At 40.2% G+C, this 27920-nt stretch overlaps 2 protein-coding genes across 2 annotated transcripts in view; one reads left to right on the plus strand and one right to left on the minus strand.

Moving 5' to 3' along the window:
* Positions 1-27920, plus strand: part of nt5dc1 (5'-nucleotidase domain containing 1) — a 706882-nt gene that overhangs the window by 49160 nt on the left and 629802 nt on the right. The window lies entirely within an intron of this gene.
* LOC137353530 (collagen alpha-2(IV) chain-like) overlaps positions 6-27920 on the minus strand; it is a 79597-nt gene continuing 51682 nt past the window's right edge. The window contains exons 19-28 of the mRNA XM_068019903.1: positions 27067-27118; positions 22498-22688; positions 20862-21078; positions 19531-19644; positions 10904-10960; positions 10713-10800; positions 9710-9827; positions 7603-7631; positions 6387-6440; positions 6-1813 (exon numbers count right to left, since the gene is read on the minus strand). Coding sequence (XP_067876004.1) covers positions 6-1813; positions 6387-6440; positions 7603-7631; positions 9710-9827; positions 10713-10800; positions 10904-10960; positions 19531-19644; positions 20862-21078; positions 22498-22688; positions 27067-27118 — 2728 coding nt within the window. The remainder of the gene's footprint in view (positions 1814-6386; positions 6441-7602; positions 7632-9709; positions 9828-10712; positions 10801-10903; positions 10961-19530; positions 19645-20861; positions 21079-22497; positions 22689-27066; positions 27119-27920) is intronic.

Here is a 27920-nt window from a genome sequence, read left to right on the forward strand (position 1 = left end):
ATGCATCATGATTGAACAATTAGAAACCCTGAGAAGGAGGAACTTTTCTCTTCTGATGAATGCAAACCATTGGAATCTTCTGAAGGTAACTGAATGTAAACTTGGTCATTTCTATGTAGGCTTAGTATAGCACTTCCTGAGGCCTGATCAATATAACCTTTTTTATAGTCGTCATATGTGTACATTACAGGTTCATCATTTTTATATAATCCAACCCAAACATTTGCTCCCTTGACTTGTATATGATAAGTAAATTGATAGATGCCAGATATTTCACATGTAAAAATCCCGGTAGATGGATCATAATTATTATTTGAATTGATTAATATTTTATCAAACACTACTGGTTGGCCTGTTGATGAATATGAATGAGAAAGTATGGCTGTAAATGCTGGAACAGAAAAATGGCTATAGACATTATTGTCATATTTTCCTGATTGCACAACCATTTCTCCAGGTGGGCCTGGTGGACCAGGAAGTCCTGGACGGCCTGGAGGACCTGCTGGTCCTTCTCGTCCAGGTGAACCGGGCAGGTCGCCTGATATTTTTCCATAATAATTACCTGGGCTACCTGGAGGACCAGGAGGACCAGGATCTCCTTTTTCTCCAGGGTATCCAGGAGATCCTTGTGATCCAGGTGAACCTCTTGGACCAGATGTTCCAGGAGGCCCTCTCATTCCATCTTTCCCAGGGTACCCAGGTGCTCCTGAAGCCCCTGGAGCACCTGGACTACCTGATTTACCAGGTGATCCGGGTAGTCCTGGGTCACCTTTGCGACCTGGTGGTCCTTGTGGACCCTCTGAGCCTGGAGTACCTGGTTGTCCTGACGAGCCTGGTTTTCCTGGTGCACCACCTGGCCCTGGCTGTCCCTTGGAGCCTTGATACCCTTGTGGACCTGGTGATCCTGGATTACCTCCTTGTCCTGGTGCACCAGCTAGTCCTGGTAACCCTTTTGGACCTTGCCGGCCTGATGGACCAGGTGGTCCTTGAGGTCCTTGGGCTCCAGGTTGACCTGCCTCTCCTTTTTTCCCAGTTTCTCCAGGATAGCCATTTGCGCCTGCAGGACCACGCTCTCCTTTAGGACCTGGCATTCCCGGTTTTCCCATGCCTGGCAATCCTGGTGCTCCTGGAGAACCTCGTTGCCCTTGTGATCCCTTTGATCCAGGAGCTCCTGGTGATCCTGGTTTTCCATTTTCTCCAGGCTTTCCTTTGCTTGATTGTCCAGGTGGTCCTGGTGGCCCTTTTTGGCCTGGTGCTCCTGGCATTCCTGGTGAACCTGGGGCACCTTTTTCACCCTTTGAACCTGGTTTACCAGGAGGACCTGCGTGCCCAGGACTTCCTACTCCTTTTGATCCAGATGGTCCTGGAGGCCCTCTTGCTCCTGGAGCACCTTTGTCACCTGGATGTCCGGGGGCTCCAGATCCTTTTTCTCCCTTTGGCCCTGGTTTACCTGGGCTCCCTGACGTTCCTTTTTCTCCAGGTGGTCCTGGTGCACCTGAATGACCTGCTGGCCCTTGACGGCCTGGTTTACCGGGAACTGACAATCCAGGTGATCCGGGAGGTCCTTTTGGCCCTGCATTGCCTTTTTCTCCTGGTTTCCCAGGGGATCCCCTATCACCTTTTTCTCCAGGGGATCCCTTTTCCCCTGGCTTTCCGGTTGCTCCTGGAGCACCTGGTTTCCCTGCAGATGACTGTCCTGGTGGTCCTCGTGGTCCAGGGTTACCAGGGGCCCCTCGTAGTCCGATTCCTGGGTGTCCTGGTGGACCTGTTGGTCCTGGCGGACCTGGTGGCCCTCGTGGCCCACGCTTTATTCCTTTTGTTACAAAGAAAGGAAATATAGTTTAGATTTTGCCATTAGAACACTAATTCTTTTCATTTAGTTACTTTTTAAACTGATCAAGGTGGCAGTCAGGGTCTATGAAGCATTTTTTCACAAGTATCAGCACTATTCTTTCTCACATCAACTCAAACCTATAATAAAGATTCTCCTGCTCTGCCTTAACCACAAACTCAGTGCAGCACTAGCTTAGTTCTGGTACCTGTTTTTAGAGTGGGCTAAGTGCATATCACACAGTTACGTTGCGCACAGTCATCCAGCGAGGACTGAGCAGAACTTTGCATGAATGTACTTAAACATAAATAATTGTTTGCTGCTCTGTAACTGCCATTGAAATTTATGATATTTGTTGGATCCAACTTTGTAATATTTAAAACAGACAATAGATTGGATCTGCTGAACTGTTTTTACATTTCAGTTCTGTAGTGTCAAAGTTAGCTATGAATCTGTTAAAGTTATGCACTTTGATATCACAACCGGCCTAACTTATGCCAGGTCAATTGCATATGGATGGTTAATGTTGAGTCACTTTGAAGCAGAACTGCTTATAGTGATGTAAAGTGTTCTAATGTTAGGATGCAAATTTAATTATTTTCCATTGAGAGCGCTCATTTGATACAGGTAGTTGATTTTAGAATGATGTGAGCCACAGTTCAATTGCTGCTGAAACCCTAATCCATGCATTTGTTACCTCTCGACTCAACCATTCCAATGTTCTCCTGGCTGGCCTCCCATCTTGCATTCTCTGTAAACTTGAACTGATCCAAAACTCTGCTACCCATTTCCCAGCTTGCACCAAGTCTTGCTCATCCATCACCCTTATGTTTACTGGCCTACACTGGCTTCTAATCCAGCAATGCCTTGGTTTTTAAATTCCCATCCTTGTTTTCAGATCCCTTTATGACACTGCCTTCCTATCACTGTAGCTTCAGCCAGTCCTACAACCCACTGAGATCACTTCTGGCCTCTTGCACATCTCTGCTTTTATTTGCTCCACTGTTGGCAGCTATGTCTTCAGCTGCCTCGGTCCTAAATTCTGGAATTTCTTCCCTAAACCTCCCTCTGCCCACTCTCCTCCTTTCAAACGCTAATTAAATCCACCCCTTTGACCAAACTTTTGTTCACCTTTCCTAATATCTCCAAGTTGCTTGGTGTTAAATTTAGTTTGATAACACTCCTTGAGTTTTTTTTTAAAGATGATAAATGCAGGTTGTTGAGTGGACATCACTAAGTTGATCTCAGCCATTGAACAGTAAGCATAATTCTAATGGCTGATCTCTCCTCTTCCCTTCCTGACCCCCATGACATTGTAAGTAGAAAAAGAAAGAAAGACTTGCATTTATATCGTGCCTTTCACGACCACCGGATGTCTCAAAGCACTTTACAGCAAATGACCTACTTTTTGATGTGTAGTCACTGCTGTAATGTAGGTACCTTCTCTTCAGCAACTGTTTCCCACCTCCACTTCAAAACTACCACCACCACTTTTCTTTTTCACAAGAACAAACTCAACTGCTCAGTCCTTGAATACTGCTGCCCCATCTCCAACCTGCTTTTCCTCTTCAAAGTTGTTTTACTTCAAATCCGTGTTCACCTTTCCCTAAGATCCATGTTTGAATCTCTCCAATCAGCTTTCTGTCCCTTTCCACAGCATTGAAGTGACTGCAACCAAAGATATAAATGCCTGTGACAGTGGTCTGTTGTCTCTCCTGATCCTCCTCAACTTCTCTGTAACTTTTGCCATTGTTGACCACAGCATCCTTCTTCAAAGCCAATTTTCATTGTCCAGCTGACTTTGTGCAACCTTGGCTCCATTCTTATCTATTTTAACCTCAGCCAGAGCATCTCCAGCAATGACTTCTTTTCTTGTCCCTGTACTGTCACCCTGGGAGTCTCCCAAGGATCCATTTTAGGTTCCTCCCCCTTTCTCATCCATGTCCTGCCCCTTGGGAAGTTTACTTCTAATTGACAATATAGCTTGAGCAATTGTCATTTGTTCCCCTGCACTGCACTCCCCCTCCCCACCCCCAAGCACATAGTGGAATCTGCTGTTGCCTATCAAAATTTATTGTCTAGATGAATCTGCAAATAATCCATATTTTGATGGAATGGTTTGACTGAGATCATTCATATTTTTCTACTTAACACTAGATCCATCCATTATATATTTTAAAAAAATAAATGTGTTTCAGCAATCTAACCCAAAATACATTGAAAATTCTATATCTGGCTTTGTCAATGGCAAAACTCGCTTTAAAATTGTCAGCATTTACCAACTATGCTTGTAGGTAATACTGTGATTGTTTTTTTACTGTTAAATGCCCAACAATGTTAGCTGCTAAAACCATAGGTGTTTTTAATTTATTCTTTCATGGGTTGAAGGCGTCGTTGGCAAGGCCAGCATTTGTTGCCCATCACTAATTGCCCGTGACAGCTGAGTGGCTTGCTAGGCCATTTTAGAGGGCAGTTACGAGTCAGCCACATTGCTGTGGGTCTGGAGTCACATGTAGGCCAGACCAGATAAAGACGGCAAACTTCCTTCCCTAAAGGACATTAGTGAACCACTTAGGTTTTTATAACAATTGATGATAGTTTCTTGGCACGATTACTAAGACTAGCTTTCAACTCCAGATTTTAAAAAATAATTAATTGAATTTAATAAAAAATTGAATTCAAATTCCATCAGCTGCTGTGGTGGGATTTGGACCAGTGTCCCCAGTGCATTAGCCTGGACCTTTGGATTACTAGTTCAGTGACAATTACCACTATGCCACTGTCTCCCCAATATACTGACAGTTTGTGGATTAAACAAAACTGAGTCTGAATGCAGCTGTAGGCTCTGGTCACTGTGTTCTGTTTTGGAGCAGGATACATCTCTGCACTGCTGTTATATCAGTCAATAGCCAAGTTGCTAAAAGCAAAGCTTCGTGCAGGCTTGCTTTTTATTTAACTTTGCAAATGGAACTGCAGTTTTTTATTTCATTTCCATGCTGGAATCTCACCTAATTAATTTTCATCCGGGAGGCTCATTTTTTAATTTTGCTGCTGTGCAAGGCATTTTAATTCATGAACCTCATGTCTTTATATCATGCAATTTCTTCAATTTTTCTCATTTTATTAAGATTATTTTCCCTACCATTGTCAAGTTGCCTTACTTAATTTATTGCAGTTTCTTCCCATAGTTTGTAAAACTATTTTAAAATAATGAATCGCTCATTTTTAATTCATTCTTTTAGTTTAGTTTAGTTTAGAGATACAGCACTGAAACAGGCCCTTCGGCCCACCGAGTCTGTGCTGACCATCAACCACCCATTTATACTAATCCTACACTAATCCCATATTCCTACCACATCCCCACCTGTCCCTATATTTCCCTACCACCTACCTATACTAGGGGCAATTTATAATGGCCAATTTATCTATCAACCTGCAAGTCTTTTGGCATGTGGGAGGAAACCGGAGCACCCGGAGGAAACCCACGCAGACACAGGGAGAACTTGCAAACTCCACACAGGCAGTACCCAGAATTGAACCCGGGTCGCTGGAGCTGTGAGGCTGTGGTGCTAACCACTGCGCCACTGTGTCTTCAATCCTTTCCTAATATCGTAGAGTAGAAATAAATACACACAATTCTAGACAAAGTTGAGTGCACCTTTTTAGCAAAAGAAAAAGAATTGATATTTAAGAAAATAGGAGTTTATATGCATAGAATTCTGGAAGTAAAGCAAAGAATGTTATTTTTAATGTTTCTTGTAAGGAGGTTAATTTTTTCTGTATTTTATCGAAAATGGATTTGTTGGGGGCAAATTTCGGATTTCTTGCACAATCGCATGAATGATTCAAGACAGTTCACTTAAGTGCAGAATTCTAACTTACTTTAAGTTATGGGGTATTATAAGTTAAAAAGATTGTATCACTTTCAATAGATATGATCTGGCCCAATCTAATACTCTGATCTCATTTGTGGGAACAGTTAAATTTGATATATAACCAGATTCACCCATGCCCATCGATACATCAGAGTAATTACTCTGTTTACTATTGCAGGAAGATTTAAAAAGTCTATTAAGAAAATAAGATGTGAACATTTTTCTGGCCACAGTTAACATTAGTAAAGTTAGTTAAATACATTTATTATACAGGAGTATTCTACAGTGAATTAATTGGGCTTCTGCTGTTTTATTTAACTAATACCCTTGTGATGTATTCTTTCACCTGTTCAGCGTTATTATTTTTAAATTCAGCACATCATATCTGAATAGTTTCTTTAGTCTTTCTACAATACACAGAAAATGTAAATGCCAATTATTCTTGTCATGTTTTAAGTTTGAATATGTTTTAGCAATTTCTATCAAAAACACTCCAAATTAAAGCTTGCTCTTTTTCTGGAATTTCTTTAGTGCCTGAGACTAATCGGGGAATATACTACAGAGAACAAGTAAATCTGTTTTAAAAAAACTCTGTGGTTGTCTAATGGACAGCTGTGTTTTACATATACAAATTGTATATTATTTGCCTGAGGGTCCAATAATACTTTTCCATTTAGTACCTTCAGAGCTGTCTGAATCATCTCCGTCTGAATCACTTCCATTTGAATCACCCCCTGTTTTAGAAAATCAACAAAATATTCATTAATCTTAAAATCATTTAAGTGCTGTATCTCTAAACTAAACTAAACTTTGCTACTTTTTAGGCATTTTTAAAAATTAAATATTTTTTGCAATAAACCTCATCTGCATCATAAATTTCTACAAAGAGCATAATTACAAATAGCAAACCCAAGTCATCCACCCAAATCAGTGGCATCAATGTTATGCACATTAAATACACAGAGAATGGCATAATAAGTGTGATGAAACTATTGTAATATCTGAAAATAGATACAATTCAAATAACAAAACAAAATGAACAGAAATAATGCTTGACTAGATTTCTGTTTTAACTACAACTTCTGTTTGAATTTTATTTGGTTAAAATTTACTTTTAGTGCCACAGTCAGTGGAACTTCACAAACAGTACAACAGAAACAGCAGATTGCCTTCACTTAGCAGCTTGAACATGCAAAACATGCCAAGGTGTTTTTGAAAACTAAGCAACTGTTTTGCTTGATACTTCTGTGCACAGAAGTACTTGAATCTGAAATGCCAAAATGGATAATTTCTTGTAAGGATTTAACTGTAACCAATTACATTATTATCTGTGCACCAAAGGAAATGATGCCATTGGGGAATGAACAGTTTCCCACTTTTTCCTCTGTTGGCATCCAGTGCCACCCTTTAGGACTTACAGGTCAAGTATGGGATGGATAGATACAGAATAAAGTTCCCTGTTCTTTGCCCCAACAGTGTGTCTGATCCCCAATCCTTGTAGAGCTGACATAATCCACCATAGTAAATATTTCTATTTCCCGTACCAGGCATCTTTATAGCATTTGAGTGAATATGAGCCATTTTGTGCTTTGGGATATAATTATTTGTAAAAGAATTGAGACTACCTTAACTCATTTCACACAAGACCTTTTGAAGTTAGTTAAAAATGAGAATTTGGTTTCATCTGTCTGGACTCGATTTGAATCAGTGGTTATAAGCTTGTGACCAGTTTGGCAATTACAGCCCCCCATTTTTTTTTTACATTTTGTTACAGCTACTGAAAAGTTTTAGTTTTATGATTGAAGACAGCTTGGAAACTGAACTTATTGAGAAAAGTAAGTTTATATTCCTAAATGCAAGTTTAATTAAGCTTTTGAGTTTAATAACTATATTTACAGATTCCATTGTCACCATAAAATGTAGAACTTTTTAAAAATTAAATTTTGTGTACTAAGTATGATCTTAGGAATGAATGCTTTTAGTGATTTGACTTTTAAAAAATGCTTTTGAACATCAACAGTTCACATTTTTCACCCTTCAGGATGGTAGTCAAATAGTTCTAAAGACAGGTAAATACTATTTTACTATGTTATATTAAATATTATTTTACAATAAAGTGAGATAATCACTCCATCTGTAAATCTTCAAAAAACAGTTGACATAAATGGAATTCAGAGGGTAACCATAGACAGCCACTTTTAGGCATTCATCACCCTCTTGCATATGCACTAAGTGATTTTTTGTATCTACTGTGTAACTGGACAAATCAACATTACTTAGATTTGAATGTTTGTTTTACCTCAATGCTAAGGAGCTGCATGCATTCAGTGTCTTTGCCTCGATGGTGTAGACTCAATTCTGTCTTTTTATATACATTAGCAGATTGCTTGTGGCATTGCTCCCAAAGAGTCAGAAGAGCATGATGGGGAATGTATGACACTGAAAGTGTCACAGAAAATAAATGTGACACAAAAGTGCATGCTATCTGCAAGACTTTATCTGTATAGCATTATTACTCATTCAGTTTCATAAATCAGCGAATGTGCCATGTAAATGGTGTAAAGACTAAGTATGTTAGTACAAAAATGTTTGTCGATGTTAAAGTATCCGATATTTTTTCTGTGTAAATAATGGTACTTGAGCAATGCAGTAGAACACTTGATGTAGCCAGACATTTTAATGAATAATTTGTATTCTCCGACTAGGATCAAATACTAATATTAGAAGTGTGTAATGTGTGAATTTTTGAATTATTTGTATATTCTGAAATTTTTTTGCATAAAAACATTGTGATTGAATGCATTGTGTCCAGGATTGGTACTGTGTGGATGATTCTTATGAGTTCTTGTCTATCTAGGGATGCTACGAGGTGCCTAGCTTAACTTATCCTGCAGTTTGGTGGAGGAAAAATTGGAAAGCAGGACAACATGTATTGTGTGTGAACTTTCTTAGTGGCAGTTCATAGCAGCAATAATGAAATGTAAAATGAGGTTTATCCACACTTGCAGGTGTTGCAGGCATTGAGAATATTACACAGAAAACTTTAAAATTGGGTGATGACAAAGAACAGTGAGTGGTAGCAGAATTATGTGATCCAATACTGCTGTACAACAAGATTGCAACCACAATGCCAACTCCCTCAACAATTCAACACCATAGCTAAATATGACAGCCTGAGGTTATGGCACAATCCAATCCACCTGCCCCACCTGTTCCAAGTACTTCCAACCTCCCTGTTTTCAAGACCTTGGTGTCCCGTCCACCCTGCCCACATTTGCTCTGGGAAGACTATTTTGTAATGTGGAAGCTGTGGGCACAGGTTTCCTCAGTCCATAATTTATCTCATTTCGGAGTGGCTGGGAAACTTTGATATATGGTGTCAAACAATATTAGTGAAGTGAAGATAGCTTTTATTATCCAATGTTTGTACAATGTGTGAATATGTATGATACAGTGTGTCTGGTGAAAACAGGACTTGTTATCTAATGCTAGTGTGTATGTATGTACACTGTGTATAATGTGTATATAAAAGTGTATTACTGTATCTATCTGGTGTACATGGATATGTACACATGCTATACACATAACCATGAATATTATGTATGCATATCTGATGTGTATAGTACAGTGTGCACATATCTGTTCATTGTAAAAGATGGGAGATATACAGAAAAAAAGAGTGATAAGTGGTGATAGCAATTCGGACACAGCAGCAAGGAAGCTGGGTGAGAGATGTACAGAGAAGAAGGAAAGAATTGAAGTCAAAGTCAGGCAGAGAAACTGTCATAGAGAGAGGAACAACTTTTTAAATGTTTTATCTCAGCATTCCACCTGAATTAAAGAAAATTTGTATGTATATTGCATATGTTTAAAGAGGTTGAGACTGCACAATACAAATAAAGTCAATGACACTATTCTGCAATATAGGCATAGCTCATTTTCCAGCTTTGTCTTTTACAGACCAGTGTGAGTGGCAGTGATCTTAAATGAAGTTTAAACTTACCACCATGTCCTCTCCAGTGATGACGTGGAGCTTTGTATCCCATTCCATAGATTTGGTTCAGGGTGAGCAATAACAAAAGCACAGTGATTTGTTTTGAAACCATGGCTGTAGGTCAGATCTGTAAAGAGTCAATAAAAATTGTTACCAACTTTAATGGAAAGATTCAGAGTAATTTAACTTAACTGTATTTGGTAGAATTGTAAGAACCCAGCACTTGAGCTGAATGATTGAAGTTATTATGAGATTGGAATATATATGTGCAATTTAAGAAAATATATTTTGCTGTGTATTAAGTATGACTTTGGAGATAGAACATAGAACATAGAACATAGAAAAATACAGCACAGAACAGGCCCTTCGGCCCACGATGTTGTGCCGATCCTTTGTCCTCTGTCAAGGACAATTTAATCTATACCCCATCATTCTCCTTTATCCATATACCTATCTAAAAGCCGTTTGAAAGTCCCTAAAGTTTCTGACTCAACAACTTCCCCAGGTAAGGCATTCCATGCCCCGACCACTCTCTGGGTAAAGAACCTTCCCCTGACATCCCCCTTATATCTCCCACCCTTCACTTTAAATTTATGACCCCTTGTAACGCTTTGCTCCACCCGGGGAAAAAGTTTCTGACTGTCTACCCTATCTATTCCCCTGATCATCTTATAAACCTCTATCATGTCACCCCTCATCCTTCTCCGTTCTAATGAGAAGAGGCCTAGAATGTTCAGCCTTTCCTCGTAAGACTTATTCTCCATTCCAGGCAACATCCTGGTAAATCTCCTCTGCACCCTCTCCAAGGCTTCCACATCCTTCCTAAAATGAGGCGACCAGAACTGCACACAGTACTCCAAATGAGGCCTTACCAAGGTCCTGTACAGCTGCATCATCACCTCACGGCTCTTAAATTCAATCCTATATAGCTATAAGGTCTTGTGTAAGGAATTTAATGTTACTCAGATCATATCTTGCTGAATATAGAGATGCTGAAATTGTGCTGTTTTACCAATAATGTCTCTGGATTCCACAGCTGAACAATATGGCAATGTGTAGTACATGCTGATGCATTCATCGTAGTGTTCTGTAAAAGCAAACTGGTGTGGTAAGTCACTACATACACAAGCAAAAAAGTTGATCACTGGCCTCCTTAACCTTTATCCAAGTAAACTTTAATTTAAAGTTGAAGCTGAAACATACCAGCATATTTTGATTTCGGAGCCTTGCTTCAGTCCAGTATCCCTTGCTGGTTATTCCCTGAAATTATGCAGAGAATGATGAAGGACTGTCTTCAAAACAGTATGTGTTGTAGCATTTATATATGCGAGATTTTAGCTCTGCACAAGTAAAATTTGGAACTCCTCCCTTTCAAAATACAAGTGCTAATTATGCATTTTATATATACATATATTTCTTGCGTCAAAAAGTTAGGTCAGGCTAGTGGGTTGTTTGTGGTTAAAGCTTCCGTGCCATCTTTGGGATTGGTATCTATCTCATGTAGACAGTTTCAAATCCAAATGTGGAACAGATCAATTTTGTCTAAATGTTTGTGAAACTAAAATATTTTTTTCCTTTAAGTCATTCATGTCCAACAAGCTTGAAGTAACTTTTTTCTCATTATCAAAATTGAACAATATGCCAGTATTTTCAGTCAGTTTTGTGGAGGCATCATTCTACCATTTGTCAACTTTACAGAGTATGTGCACTTCAGATAGTTGAACAAAGATGTTGCTAAGGTGGAAAGTAACCAGCAAGTAAATAGAGTGTAGTTAACTTTCATTATTAAAAAAATTGTAAGCTAATAAGTATTTTTAACAGAAGTTTATTTTATAGAGTTTCTGCCAGTCCAAGGATATTATTTGCTCTAAAGATAAATTGGAGTGGTCAGCACAGCATGGTTTCAGAACATTGCAGAGTGTAAAAGTTGGGGATTTGGTGCAGAGGGGGAAGGAGGTGTTACTTTTTGCCTCCAATACCTGTAGTGGTTTGTGTTACCAGTAAATATTTGATTTAATTTACCTGTAGCTTGAACCAAATCAAGTAATTGATTAGAGAACTAAAAACTATAAGTTAAGTTGAGTAAATGCATTCTTTAATTAACTAAATAAATAAATAACACAAAGTTATGTAAGCATGGCAGTGCAGGTGGTGTGCTGCAACTGCAGCATTTTCAGAGTTCAGAGGGAGCATTGTGATCTTGGACAACCACACCTGCAGTAAGTGTCTGCTATCTGCATCTCAAGGAACTTCAGTTCAGTTTTGTTGAGCTGGATTACGAGGTGCAGACATTGTGGCATATCAGGGAGGGGGAGAGTTGGCTGGACACTTAGATCCAAGAGTCTGTCACACCCCTTAAGTTAGAAAGTGGTACAGGACTGGTTAGTGGTCAGGCCCAGGAGGGTGTAACTGCAAGTCACACGGGATACCAGGTATGGTGCTAGAGGAGACTTGGCCTTTGCCTTTATCCAGCAGGTACAGGATACTTGCTGCCTGTGTGGATGAGGGCAAAGTCTGTAGGGTGGATGAGTAAACTGACCATAGCACTGTGCTACAGGAGTCATGAAAGTGTTGGCAGTGAAAAGGAATGTGGTAATGATAGGGGCCTGTATAGTTAGGGACAGGTCCGGTTCTGTGCAGCTGTGACCAGGAATTCCGAAGGTTGTGTTGCGTGCCCGGTGCCAGGGTTAAAGACATCTCCTCGTGGCTGGAAAAAAACTTGGAGTGCGAGGTGGAGGATTCAGTTGTTATGGTTCATCTGGGAATCCAATGACATAGGTAGAATGAAGTTTGAGATTCTGCTGTGGGAGTTTGAAGAGTTAGGGTCCAAATTAAATCTCAAAAGTAATAACCTGTGGATTAAAACCTGAGCCAAGTGCAAATTGGCATAGGGTCAGATCAGAGAGTTGAATGTGTGGCTCAAGGAGTAGTGTGGGAGACAGGTGTTCTGATTCATGGGCACTGGCATCAGTACCAGGGAAAGAAGGAGCTGTACCATTGGAATGGGCTGCACTTAAACCAGGCTGGGACCAGTATCCTGGTGAAGGGGGAAGGGTTGAAATGAGGGGAAATTTCTAAATCTAAAGAGAAAAGTAAAGACCACAGAGCAGTGTGGTGATTTGGATAAAGATAAGCAGAGTGTGACAGGAAGGGACACAAAGTTTAACAGCAATAGTGTATCAGCGAATAAGGCCAAATCAAAGGTAAATTGTACAAAGTTAAAATTAAAGTTGCTTTATCAGAATGTGCGAAGCATTCGTAAAAATATAGACAAATTAATGGCACAATAGTTAAATAATTTTGATCCAGTAACCATTACAGCGACATGTTTGAATAGTAACCAAGGTTGCAAACTAAATCTTCTCCTTTTGAAAAGTAGAACAAAATGGAAAAGAAGCAGGGTAGTCCTGATAATAAAGGTTGACACTAGACGGTAGTGAGGAATAATCTTGCCTTGGAAAAGCAGGAAGTAGATTCAGTATGGACACGTGAAATAACAAGGGTCAGAAAACGCTGGTGAGATTAGTTTATAGGTCCACTAACAGTAGCTGTACTGTTGGATAGAGTATTAACCAAGAAATGAGAGATTATAATAAAGGCAATGCAATAATTATGGGGGACTTTAATCTTTATATGGACTGGATAAATCAAAGCTGCAAAAGTAGTTTGCATTTGAGACAGTTTTCTAGAACAATAAGTTGTGGAGCCAACCAGGGAAGAGACTATTTTGTGTAAAGAGATGAGGCTCTTTAGTAATCTTATAGTAGGGGATCCTCTGGGAAAGAGTAATCATAATATGACTTTCACATCAAGTTTGAGAGTGTTGTATATAAGTCTGAAACTAGCGTATTGAACTTAAAGCCAATTACGTATGAGGAACCAGTTGGCTGAGGTAGATTGGGAAATTAGATTGAAAGGTTATGATAGATGAATAATGGTGAACATTTAAAGAAATACTTCATAATTCTCAATGAATCTACATTCTATTGAGAAATAAAAACTACACAGGGAAAGAGATCCATTCATGGCTAACTACAGAGGTTAAGAGAATGAGGAGCTTAAAGTAATTAGTATAAGCAAAGAAAAAGTGTTGGAGAAATTAATGGGACTGAAAGCCAGCAAACCCCCTGAACCTGACTGTCGACATCATGGGGTTCTAAAAGATGTGGTTATGGAAATAGTGGATGCGAGGGTTGTGATCTTCCAAAATTCCCCAGATTCTGGAAAGGTCCCAGTGGATTGGAAGGCAGCAAATGTAACACCTTGCCAGAATTTTATGCCCCCCCAACGAGCCTGATGGTGGCGGGGTGGGGGTGGGTGGTGTAAAATGGAGCGGGATGCTCCGAACGGATTTCCCGACTCGTTCTCGTCTCCAGCTCCCTTTTATGTAGGGTTGGGGGAGTGGGGGCACGAAAAACGGCCCTCCCGCCCCAGGCCAATCAAGGCCCTTAAGTGGCCATTTAATGGCCTCTTAAGGGCCTTCGCCCGCCTCCATGCGGATTTTATGCATGTCAAGCGGGTGTCCTGGAGCCGGGAAAAGCCGCCTGTGAAAACCAGGCGGCTCCGATCGTCCCCGGGTGGGTGGGGGGGGGTGGGGTCTGCTCATTGGGCACAGGGTGCCTGATGGAGGGCAGCTCCCACTACCCCAACCAACCCCAGCACCCAACACACCTCCCTTCCCCCCCCCCCCCCCCCACCCCCCACAACCGACCACCCTTGCCTCGCCAAGGCCCGACTAATTACCCCCGGTGAGGCAACCAAAACCGACCTGTCTTCCCGGCTCCATGTCTTTGGCTGGGCTGCAGTCCCAGCAGTGGCCACTGCTCCTGGTGGCGCTGATGAGTCTAAGAGCTGCTGGCCCGCTGAATGGCCGGCAGCTCAATGAGGTGGGATGTCCTCCCTTGCCTCGGAACAATTAAAGCCTGGGACCTGTAAAAGGCGGGTCGGATCCCCAGGTAAGGCGGAAGCGGGTTTACCACCAACTTTTCAGTCAGTGGCTCCCGTCCGCCCAACGTGAAATCCCGGCCCATGATTCAAGAAAGGAGAGGGAAAATGGGGAATTCTCTGCTGTTTAGCAGAATGAGAGGTGATCTCATTGAAGCATGTCAGATTCTGAAAGGACTTGACAGGGTAGATGTTGAGAGCCATGTCCCCCAACTGGAGAGTCGAGAGCTAGGAGACATAGTCTCAGGATAAGGAGATGGCTATTTCAGACTGAGATGAGAAATTTCTTCACTTGGGGTTGTGAATCTTTGGAATTCCTTATTCCAGAGGGTTGTGAATGCTCAGTCGATGAGTATATTTAAGACTGAGATCGATCGATTTTTGGACTCTAAGGAAATCGAGGGATATAGGAATTTGGTGGTGGGGGGGTGCAGTGAGGAAGTGGAGTTGAGGTTGTAGGTCAGCCATGATCTTATTAAATGGAGGAGCTAGCTTGAGGGACTGTATGGCCCATTCCAACTCCTTTTTCTTATTTACTTATGTCATAACAATGAAATTCTTTCTGTATTTAGTACCTGCTATCTTGGTAAGGTTGAACAGCAATTTGCTTTTTCGAGACTTAAATTGATATTTCTGAATTATCAGAACTTCAAGGATGAGACATACAGCTGGGAAACTTATTTTTTTAAAGTATACGTATATGTGTACATATGCTTGTAAATCTCCAGTGGCATTGCTTGGAGGGAGTTGGAAGTTCTGCTAACTTGGAAAATTTGAAATGTGACCAGGAATTATGCACTATATGCAGTACTTTTTACATATGACAGAATGTGTATAGAGATTATATATATATCTGTTTCATTCAGAATGACTGTCGTTGGATTATGTTGATGTATCAGAGTAATGAGATGTTATTACTGTGTTGTACCATCTTCCGTTTCCCTTCTTTTTCAGTTCTCTGCTTTTGTTTCTTGTAATGCTGCTATTTGTGTTGCATAATGATCCTTTACAATGCAGGAAGAAATTTTGTGCTCTAATTCCTAAGTTTTCTAAATTGCTTAATTACACTGGAAGTTGTTTCCGGCTTAAGGCAAAGAGAGGGTTGATTATAATGTTTGTGTTGGAATTACTCAGGGTAATATACATAGGGAGAGTTGCTGTACTTTTCACTGTTTTTATTCACTACTATTGTATTACAATTCTGATCTAGTTATGTAGCTTGTGGAAAATTTTGCTGCTGTTCAAGTGCAGGTAGCGCTGCTTGAGAGATTATGTTGCCAGTTCTGTGCTGTTCCCAAATTGCAGAAAATCAAGCACATTGGGTATAATCCAAACCTGATGATTTTAATGCTAGCAGAAGCACAACTAATCTGTTGTCTCATAGCTAACATTAAACACAAGGTGATCAGCAGACTGGGAATTTGCTTCAAATTTTAACTTGTGTAATTCTGTTATATTGACTGGTCATTTTAGGTGTCAGCTGTGGCTCATTGGTAGCATTCTTGCCGCTGAGTTAGAAGGCTGCAGGTTCAAGTCCCACTCCAGAGACTTGAGCACAAATTGTAAGTTGATGCCACAATGTGGTACTGAGGGAGTGTTGGAGGTACCATATTTCTCAGGATTCAGGAATATTTTCATAAATTGCTAGCAGTTTCTCATTGGTAATTATCTAGTCATTTTTCTCACTTTTGATTTGCATGTTCCCTTCCTTCAGTTCTGTTTTGCTGCTGTTTTACTTTGAGTCTGTCAACAAAGTGTGACCTCAAAAAGTGTAACAGTATAAAGAACACATAAAAGAAGTGACTTGGCAGCATATTTCATTGGCAATATATTTAGTACAATTTGCAGTTATGAGTTACTGTAAATATTAGTTATTTTTGTTATATTGGAAGTCTGAATATGGTCAGTTGTCAGTCTTGCAGTCAGATTTGAAGAACGTGGTTTGTGGTATGCATAGAGAAAGAGAAAAAGATGCTTTTGTTGTTTTCAGTTTTATTCTCTGTACCTAAGGAAGGATAATAGGTGCCTTAGAGAGGCTGCAACGAAGGTTCACAAGATTGATGAGGGTTGATAAGATTGCCCTGTGAGCAAAGATTGAGTAGAATAGTCATATGTTCTTGAGTTTATAAGAATGAGAGGTGATCTCATTAAACTGTATAACATTCTGAAGTGCTTGACAGGGTAGATGTTGAGAGGCGGTTTCCCCAGGCTGGAGAGGCTAGAACTAGAGAGAGTAGTCTCAGGATAAGAGGTCGGCCATTTAGTACTGAGATGAGAAATTTCTTCACTCAGAGGGTTATGAATCTTTTGGAATTCTGTACCAAGAGCTGTGGATGCTCAGTCATTGACTATACTCAAAGCTGAGATAAATACATTTTTGGACTGTTGGGGAAACAGAGAATTTGGGGATCACTGGCAAAGTGAAGTTTAGATCGAGAATCAGCCTTGATCTTATTGACTAGCAGAGTGGGCTCGAGGGGGTGTGTGTCCCACTCCTATTTCTTATGTCTTTCGTAGTTGTGATTTACATCTGTAAAATGATATTTATGCTTTATATCTGTAAACTTACTATGATGAATAAACCTCTAAAGTACACTTATTGTGATGTCTACATTATTAACATATGCAATACTCTGCTGTGTGTATTTGCTGAATATTTCATTCAAGGGCAAGGTGCATTATCCCAGTGTGTATGTTAATTTTGAAAATTGGCCCTTGGCATGTTGCTAAACAAACTGTATTCTTAGTGTGACTATAGTAGGAGGGTGCAGTGGATTGCTGGAAATGCCTTTGTCATGATATTTAAATATTTGAATTCAATCGCTTAATTCCTTTGCACCTCGTTTGTGAGTTCACAATGTCTTTCTTATGAGAGAGAAAGGAAAATGTCATCTCACGATGTTCTATGGATTTTGTATGGATAATATTTACAGTTGTATAGTTTATGAATGAATTTAGAATGGTTGTCAGTGGTTGGAAAATTATGTATCCCATTTGACTCTTGAAGGAATGGCAGGTGACATGGGAGCATTAGATGAAAGAAAAAGTGAACATCTAAAGCATGATTTAGGCAAGAATGTCACTGCATTACTGTTGATGTGTGCACCCTGAGCTTAGTATGTCTTTAGCTTTAGTGTGATTTAGTACAAGGTGCAGCAGCCTTGTATGGGGCTTAAGTCTATGTTTCAGATAGGAGAATGCTCCATTTTCTTCTGTTTAATAGCCCATTGTCACAGCCAGCAAATTATTTTGAAGCTTTATTTTTTTTAAATTCAGATTTGTAAGTTATTGTAATTGTTGTAAACATTGGAAAAATTGAGTATTTTAACCTGAAAAATTGCAAACTCAAAAGTAGACTTAGAATTATTGAGAATATTTGAAGAGTTGAGTAAAGGAAATGTTTTCTGTTTCCTGTTTTAAGAAAAAGTATCAGAATAAGATTAAGAAAGCTGAATGGTTTATCGTGTGTTTGTGATATCTAGGAATGCATTGAGGCTGTGACATGATAGCCAAAACCACAAATGAACTTTGACTTGTTACAGGTAATTCAGGGAATTTGTTAAATAATTGTAATCTGATATTTTAGGTGACAGTTTTATTTCTTATGTATTGTGCTATAGAATTATCCAATTGTAGTGGAGTAATGACAAGTTATTCTATGTATTATCCTCTTGCTTGAAGCTTTTTTTTCCCTAGTGCTGCTATTTGCATTCATTAACGAATGTTTCTGACCTTTTCATTGTCTTCTAACAACATAAGAAAGAGGAGCAGGGGTCGGCCATGTGGCCCCTCAAGCCTTCTCCATCATTCAGTAAGATCATTGCTGATCTGATCTTGGCCTTAACTCCACTTTCCTGCCTGCCCCCGATAACCCTTGACTCCTTTGTAGATCCAAAATCTGTCTAACTAGGCCTTGAATATATTCAATGATGCAGCCTCCTTTGCTTTCTGAGGTAGAGAATTCCAAGATTAACAACACTCTGAGAGAAGAAATTTCTCCTCATTTCCATCTTAAATGGGAGACTCCTAATTCTGAAACTGTGTCCCCTAGTTCTTGATTCCCCCACAGTGGAGGAACATCCTCTTAGCAGCTACCCTGTCAAGCCCCCTTGGAATCTTTTATGTTTCAATAAGATCACCTCGTATTCTTCCAAACTCCAGTGACGATAGGCCCAACCTGCTCAGCCTTTCTTCATAAGACAAACTCCTTCATTCCACGAATCAACCCAGTGAGCCTTCTCTGACCTGCCTCCAATGCAAGTATATCCCTCCTTAAATAAGGAGTCCATAACTGTACGCAGTAATCTTAAGTATGGTCTCACCAATGTCCTGTACAGTGGTTGCAAGATTTCTCTACTTTTATACTTCATCCCCTTGCAATAAATGCCAACATTCCATTTGCTTTCTTAATTACTTGCTGTAACTACATGCTAACTTTTTGAGATTCATGTACGAGGACACCCAGATCTCTCTGTACCTCAGCATTCTGTAGTCTCTCTCCATTTTAAATAATATTTTGCTTTTCTGTTCTTTGCACCAAAGTGGATAATCTCACATTTTCCCACACTATACTGCATCTGCCAAATTTTTTCCCATTCACTTAACCTATCTATATCCCTTTACAGTTTCTCTGCTTTCCTCACAATTTGCTTTCTCACCTATCTTTGTATCGTCCCAAATTTGGTTACAGTACAATCTGTCCCTTCATCCAAGTCATTAACATAGATTGTAAATAGTTGAGGCCCCAGCACTGATCTCTGTGGCACCCCACTAGTTATAGTTTTCCAATCTGAAAATGACCCATTTATCCCGACACTCTGTTTTCTGTTGTTTAACTAATCCTCTATCCGTGCTAATATATTACCCCTAACACCATGTTCTCTTACCTTGTTTAGTAACCTTTTATGTGGCACCTTATTGAATGCGTTTTGGAAATCCAAATACAGTACATCTACTCGTTCCCCATTATCCACCCTACTTTTTACAGGGATGAGAAATTTCTGCCAAATGGCAGATTTCCAATATTGGGGTTTTAGAAATCTGCCATTGGCTTTTTCCTATCTGACCAGACCAGCTTTAAAAAAAAAATGACAACTGTCTGTTTCACAACTGACAGTTGCTGCGAGTAGGAACTGCTGCTTCTGAACTTTGGGGCAGCTTCGTGGTTTTCACTGCCCTGCTGCAAGATGTACTTGCTTTCAATACTTGTTGGAGCATTGTGTTTTGCGAAGTCTGTCACAATCCCCTCCCTCACAGTCTAGGGGCTACAATAGATTTAATGGTGGCCTCTGTAGATGGAAGCTTCACTCTGGTTCAGTGCATGTGAATGTTTCGCTCAATATCTCCTTACTCAACTAATACTGCTGACTACAGCGCAAATAACTTCAGAATTTAGTTCAAGAAGCTGCTGCACAATTCATCAAACACAGGCTATGTTTAGACTCTGTTCCTTTGGCGATTATTGTTGACAGAATCTACAGATTTCAGTCAGCTGCCTGAAAGTAGCCACAATGGTCCTTTTGGATGCTTTCGCCCCCAAAACTCTCTGTTGCCCAATTTACAATCCCCCTATTCTTTTGCAAACCTACTTATATACTGCACTTGATTGGGCGAGAGGTACACTGCTGGTAGGAATGACTGCCGCTCAGGAGGCTCCTGGAGTACTTAAAAAAAAACTTCTCATAAATCATCAGGAAAGTTGTGTAAAACAAAATGAAGGGCAAGTCTTGAAACACCTTTGGAGAAACAAGCCCACTGCCCCCTTCAGTGCTATTGTTGGGGCTGACAGTGTACACACTCAGTCCCATCAACCAAATGCATTACAAAGCACTGCAGATGCCAGCAAAATCCGCCTCTGTATAAAGCCTATATAATTTGCATCACTTTGCAAAAGGAGAACATGCAAACCTTTACTTCAGACCAGCAAGGTTTTAAAAAAATAATGAAGCAATGACAACAGGAGCCCTAACTTAAGGCAGTGCACATCTATTAAGTAGCTGAAGTTTGAGGCCTTAACACGACCTCACTGTGCTGCACAGCACTTTTTTTGATTTGCGAGTTTACTTCTGTCTAATGAACCGAGACGCACTGGTTGCACTTGACTTGGAAACGCATCAGAGGTGCCACACATTCATATTCATAAACATATAGGTTAATATTCGGAAAACCATAAAGCGGCCTCAAAGGTCGGAAGCAGCAGTTCCTAGTTAGTCCTCACCTTGTGAATTGTTGCAGTAGCATTCTCAGTTTTGCTGAAAAGCTTTAGATTCTGGAATTTTACTCGATCGGGAGCTTTCCTTAACTTGAAACAACTTGACCTATTATATTCCAGTGTCTCATTTTGATTGCTATTGAGACATTTTTTTGTGCAATTGAAGCTTGGCGGATGATTATGGTCTGGTACCTGAGAGAGGTTTACCACTTGTGGCACTTTTCTGGATGGAATCAGCTATGTTTGACACATGCAATCCATCACCATGTTTGAGTCCCCCATTCAAACTAATGCATAATCTACATGTACCTAATGGTTTCTGCCTATTCCGGAACTCTCTGTGGAGTAATATCCCTCTTAACTAAGGTTTTAGGATTGCTCAGATACATGCAGGGGTACTGCTGGAGTTTATCCAGCTACAATTGTGCAGACTAACTGTATTAAATGCTGAAATGTTGGAATGTTGAGGTCACTTTGGTGATTTTATACAAATCCATTGGTTCACCGTCTTGATGGGTAATCGAGGGAAAACTAGACAATTGAAGTGGCCTGGAAGCATTTGCATTCATTACAGATCATTAACAGTGCTATAATTACATGATGCCTTGTCAAAAGAAAATTCAGACTTTTTTGTCTTTGGCCATTAATTTTCAGACCTTTTGGTCTTTGGCCAGTCCAGAATGATTGGCCCCTTATCCTGAGACTGTGCCCCCGTGTTCTAGATTCCCGACAAACGGAAACAATCTCTCAGCTTCTACCCTATCAAGCCCTTTCAGAATCTTGTATGTCTCAATTAATTGGCGCCTCATTCTTCTAAACTCCAGGATGATTCTAGGATAATGGAGAACTTAACCAAGGAGAGAGAGATATGTGGTATTGTTTGGGATGGTCAAACCAGAGTTGGTGATTTGAAAACTTCTGAGCGAGTTATGATGTATAGTTGTAAATTATATTCTAAAAATGTATTTACTTCCCTTTTGTTCTTTAGAGTGCATACAGTACAATTATTGCTACTCTGATTCATTTAATAATGTTATTCTGCATGATGTAAATTCCCACCTTTTTCCCCATCAAATTCCTAATCTTGAACTTGCCTCAAAATTAAGAAAAAAGGAATTGAGCAGTGTTTATTTTATTGAATACAGGGCCAGAGGGAGAAGATAAAATCTTTGGATCATTGGATCAGGTTATTTGCAATACTACTTAATTGACCACCTTCAGTTTAACAGAATTAAGAAACAGCATTGTCTGTTTTTAACTGTTTAATTATAATTGTCAGCATACAGTAATCGAGTAGTATACAGTTGTTTAGTGTACCCCTTTTGTGCCAACATAACAATTGTCCATTATGTGAAGGTCAATCCAAAAGAACAAATCAAGTTCACAGTAATCAGGATGGCAGCAAAACCACCATCATGAACCTAGGATATCAAACAAAGAGAACTAAATCAGTCAAGGCAGTTACAGAAAGTCCCAGGTAAACATAGCTAATAGATATTGCTATCTTCTACTGACATCACAAGAAACCACATTGTTAACTGTCGTGTAGGGGTTATGGGATTGGATCAGGAAGCTAGTGGTGGTTAGTTCAAACCTTATTCTGGCACGTATGAAACTGAATTAAATGAATCTGGTAATTTACAGGCTAGTGCCAGGAAGATAGCCATCAGAACTGTAGACTAGTTCACTAATGTCTCTACCAGTCTGGACTACACATGACTGTAGTCCTGCAAAAGGTGTTTGACCCTTAACAACTTTTGAAATAGCAACACAGTAATTATAAGACCAAGGGCTGCTGAGATTCAAGGAGAAGTAACCACCACCTTCTCGAAGCTATTAGGGTGGACAATAACAGTACATCTTTGCCGGTGTTGCCCATAGAAAAAGATGCTCAGTTGTGAATATGACGTACCCAGGATCTTGGGAGCACAGAAGATGAGTTAAGCAAAGTGTAACAAACAGAACAGATAACAGGAGAAAGGTAAAGCAACCCAACCTGATTGCTTCTCACTTTTTAAACAGTGTGATATTGTGCAAAACCATGTATAGCACCACAGAAAAGTTACGGCACAGAAAGAGGCCATTCAGCCCACCGTGTCTGTGCCAGCTGAAAAAACTAGCCGCCCAATCTGATCCCACCTTCCACCAACTGGTCTGTAGCCTTGCAAGTTACAGCACTTCAGGTGCAGGTCCAGGTACCTTAGGGTTTCTGCCTCCACCACTGATCAGGCAGTGAATTCCAGAAACCCACCACCCTCTGGGTGGAAAGGTTTTTCCTCGAGTCCCCTCTAATCCTTCTACAAATCACCTTAATTCTGTGCCCCCTGGTAATTGACCTCTCCACTAGGGGAAACAGGTCCTTCCTGTCTACTCTATCTAGGCCCCTCATAATTTTGTACACCTCAATTAAGTCATCCCTCAGCCTTCTCTGTTCTAAGGAGAACAACCCTTGCTTATCCGATCTTTCCTCATCGCTGCAATTTTCAAGCCCTGGCAACATTCCTGTAAATCTCCTTTGTACTCTCTCCAGAGCAATTATGCCTTTCTGTATTGTGGTGACCAAAACTGTACGCAATACTCCAGCTGTGGCCTAACCGGCATTTTATACAGTTCCAGCAGTACATCCCTGCTATTGTACTCTATACCTCAGCCAATAAAGGAAAGCATTCCATATGCCTTCTTCATCACTCTATCTACCTGTCCTGTCACCTTCAGGGACCTGTGGATATGCACTCCAAGATCTCAATTTCCTCCCACTTATTGTGTATTCCCTTGCTTTGTTTGCCCTCCCCAAGTGCATTTCCTCATACTTCTCCATATCGAATTCCATTTGCCACTTTTCCACTCACTCAACCAAATCATTGATATCATTCTGGAGTCTTCAGCTATCCTCTTCACTATCAACTACACGGCCAATTTTTGTGCCAACTGCAAATTTCTCAACCATGTCTCCCACATTTAAGTCCAAATCAATATATACCACAACAACAAGGGACCCAAGACTAAGTCCTGTGGAACACCACTGGAAACCACCTTCCATTTGCAAAACATTCGTCGACCATTACACTTTGTTTACTGTCACTGAGCCAATTTTGGATCCAAGTCGCCACATTCCCCACGTTCCAGTGGGCTTTTACTTTTCCGACCAGTCTGTCAGGTGGGACATTGCCAAATGGCTTACTAAAATCCATGTAGACAACATCCACTGCACTACCCTCATCAATCCTCCTTGTTACTTCCTCAAAAAATTCAATGAAGTTGGCAAGACACGACCTTCCCTTAACAAATCCATGCTGACTATTCATGAGTATTCCATACCTTTCTAAGTGACAGTTTATCCTATCTCTCAGAATTGATTCTAATAATTTGCCCACCACCGAGGTCAGACTGACTGGCCTATAATTATTTGGTCTATGCCTCGCACCCTTTTCGTACAATGTTTGCAGACCTCCAGTCCTCTGGTACCTCACCTGTATCTAGTGAGGATTTGAAGATGATCCTCAGAGCATCCGCTATTTCCTCCCTGGCTTCCTTTAACAGCCTGGGATACAATCCATCCAGCCCTGGTGATTTATTCACTTTCAAGGACGTCAGACCCTTCCTCTACTTCCTCTCTTATTATGCTTATCGTATCTAATATTTCTCACTCCTCTTTAACTGTAATATCTGCATCATCCCTCTCCTTTGTGAAGACAGAGACAAAATACTCATTAAGAACCTTGTCCACATCTGCATCCATGCATAAGTTACCTTGTGCATCTCTGATAGGCCCTACCCTTTCCTTAATTATCCTCTTGCCCTTAATGTACTGATAAAACATCTTTGTGTTTTCCTTGATTTTAACTGCCAATATTTTTTCATGTCCTCTCTTTGCTTTCCTAATTTTTTTTACTTCACCTCTGCACTTTCTATACTCCTCTAGGCTTTCTATAGTGTTACGTTTTTTGTGACTGTCATAAGCTTTCTTTTTCTACGTTATCTTACCCTGTATGCATCTAGATAACCAGGGGGCTCCAGATTTGGCAGTACCGCCCTTTTTCTTTGTGGGGACATGTTTGTATCCCAGTTGATAGTAGGGTAGTTGAAATCCCCAACTATTATTGCCCTATTGTTTTTGCACTCAGAAATTTGCCTTCATATTTGTTCTTCTATCTCCCCCTTACTATTTGGGGGGTCTATAGTACACTCCTAGTAGTGTGGCTGCCCCTTTTTTATTTCGGAGCTCAACCCATATGGCCTCATTTGATGATCGATTTGGTGTATAATCCCTCCTCACAGGAGTAATTGATTCTTTAACCAATAATGCTACACTCCCTCCTTTTTTCTCTTCCTCTCTATCCTGCCTGAAAACTCTATATCCAGGGATATTGAGCTGCCAATTTTGCCCCTCCTTCAGCCAAGTCTCCATTATAGCAATGACATGCTGCCATGTGTCTGTCTATGCCCTCAGCTTATCGGCTTTATTTGCTATAATCCCTTTTGTCACTACAGTCTGCAGCTGTCCTCTTTGCTATCAATTACATGGCCAATTTTTGTGTTATCTGCAAATTTCCCAATCATGGCTCCCACATTTAAGTCCAAATCATTAATATATACCACAAACAGCAAGGGACCCAACACTGAGCCCTGTGGAATGCCATTGGAAACTGCTTCCCATTCGCAAAAACATCCGTCGACCTTTGTTTCCTGTCACTGAGCCAATTTTGGATCGAGCTCTCCACATTCCCTTGTACCCCATGGGCTTTTACTTTTCTGACCAGTCTGCATGTGGAATCTTGTCAAATGCTTTACTAAAATCCATGTAGACAACATCCACTGCTTACTTGCTCAAATATTTTAGTTAAGTTACTAAGACACAACCTTCACGACATGATTGCTGGACCTGAACTAGTTGTTATCTGAGCCCATGGGCTAGGAATGAGAAAACAATCTGTATTGGTACCTGGTCTTGGATTGCTATTACTGAGGCCAGATGTGATGCTGCCCAGATTGACTACTACAATAGCATTTTGCAGTTATATAGCATATTTAAAGTAGTAAAACATTCCAAGGTGCTTTGCAGGAGCATTATCAAACGAAATTTGACACCAAGCCACCTAATGAGATATTAAGAAAGGTGACCAAAATTTTGGCCAAAGTGATATGCTTTAAGGAGTGTCTTAAAAGTTGAAAGACAGAGATGGAGCGATTTAGGGAGGGGATCCCAGAACTTTAGGCCAAGACAGCTGACGGCATAGCCACCAATGGTGGAACAATGAATAGCACTAGTTATTTAGGTTCAAAAATGACTGATATCTAGGTCTGGTTACGGAAGGCCTGTGGAGCCATATCCTAGCAAAAATTCAGTCCTTTAAACAGCAAGGGAGAAACAACCAAACCTGATCATATTCACAGAACCAGGGTATCAGTAGGAAGGGAAGATACTGACTTTTATCCTTCAGTAGCAATTGAGATGTAGCTGATCTCTGTTTCTCCTGCTTTTTCCTGAAAAGGATTGATGAAATTCTTTCCAGTTGGTTAGTTTCTAAAATTTAGTAGAACATTCTTGCATGTTGTTATTGACTTTCTAGGAAGATTCGAAAGCGAGAGGAGAATTCCACTGGAAAATGGTCCCAAGAATATTTGAGAGAGTTGTAACATCAGGTGTGGGAGAAGTTTGGTCTTCTGGCTTCTGATTAGATCTGGACATCTGAGGAGGAGTTCCTAAACACAGTGAGGCCCAACTTAAAATTGTTATTCTGGTCCCGGGATCCGTACTTTCTCATTGGCCAGTGGGTGTTTGAGGGCAGGTCATAGCATCGTGTTTTCTGCGGCAGCCAGCAAGAAATTTTCCCAGAAAATGTTATCAGACAAAGGAAATGCCTACTGTTGCTTCATTTGTATGACTGTAATGGATCTTGCCTGGCACATGTTCATCTTTACTCCCTCCACACCCTCCAGGAGTGCCCCAGAAATCCCAGGGTTATGCTAAACGTGAAGACCCAGCAAATGGGAAATTGGGCATTCATCAGAGGCAAAGATCAGAAAAATCAGCAGTTGTTTAGAATGGATGCAGAAAAGAGTGACAAAACTGATCAAATCGACTTTCACGTGATTATTGTTCCTGAGCAAAGGAATGAGCTGTGAGAAAACCAGAAGGCATTTGAAGGTGAACCTCAGCAAAGTATATGAAGTATTAAATGGTACGGATCAGGCAAAGCTATTTTATTACTTTAAAGTATGTTAAAATAATGCTAAAGGACAAAAATAGTTGAAAAGTAGATCTAGAATCAATATCAGAAAAAATATGTTTACTCAGTAGTACATGTTTGGAATAATCCCAAGTAAGGCAAACATATTTGCGTTCTAAGTAAAATTAGATGCATTGGTAAGGGAATTCTGGTATTAGAAGAGTGAGCTGAGTAACGTTTTCTTATAAAAACCTGTTTTTCCTTATGTTCAACCATAGTCAAACTCACTCTGCATTCTTTACACAATGGATGTAGCAAAAAGCAGCATTTAATCCATGGATAGGAGCTTTTTTGATACTACAAGCTGAAATCTGAATCAGACAGATGATGCACATTTCTCTCGTTCGTCACCGTGAGGTCCTAAGAATAATGCAGTTGAGAAATAGCTATTCAAGGGTTCGGAGTGTTACTACCCAGTAACTAATCTTTGAAAATTAAAGGCACAGTCAAAATCTTCTCATTTAGGCGTATATGGGGTGTTGGGGTAGGTAATGGTGGGGCTAGTGTCATAATTGAATCCTTATATTAAGTACAGTAAATATTTTAAGAAACATGAGGGCTTCAGAGAAAACTCCGCTGCTGGAATGAAGTAAATCTTGTGCTCAACCACATACAAATTAGTGATGTAAACATCTGCCAACAGTGCAAAACAGTGTTATGTATAAAAGCACAAAGCATGTAAAGGTGACTTGGTATCTGTGAAGAGAAAAGTTATGATGGATTGTGCTTCCAATATATTTTCTTTTCTCTTTACAGATACTGACTGAACAGCTGTGAATTTCCAGTACCTTCTGTTTCTCTGCCATACTAAGAAGTTTGTTAAAATGTTATCAAA

The sequence above is a fragment of the Heterodontus francisci genome, chromosome 3 (genome assembly GCF_036365525.1).
Source record: "Heterodontus francisci isolate sHetFra1 chromosome 3, sHetFra1.hap1, whole genome shotgun sequence".
Taxonomy (NCBI): Eukaryota; Metazoa; Chordata; class Chondrichthyes; order Heterodontiformes; family Heterodontidae; genus Heterodontus; species Heterodontus francisci.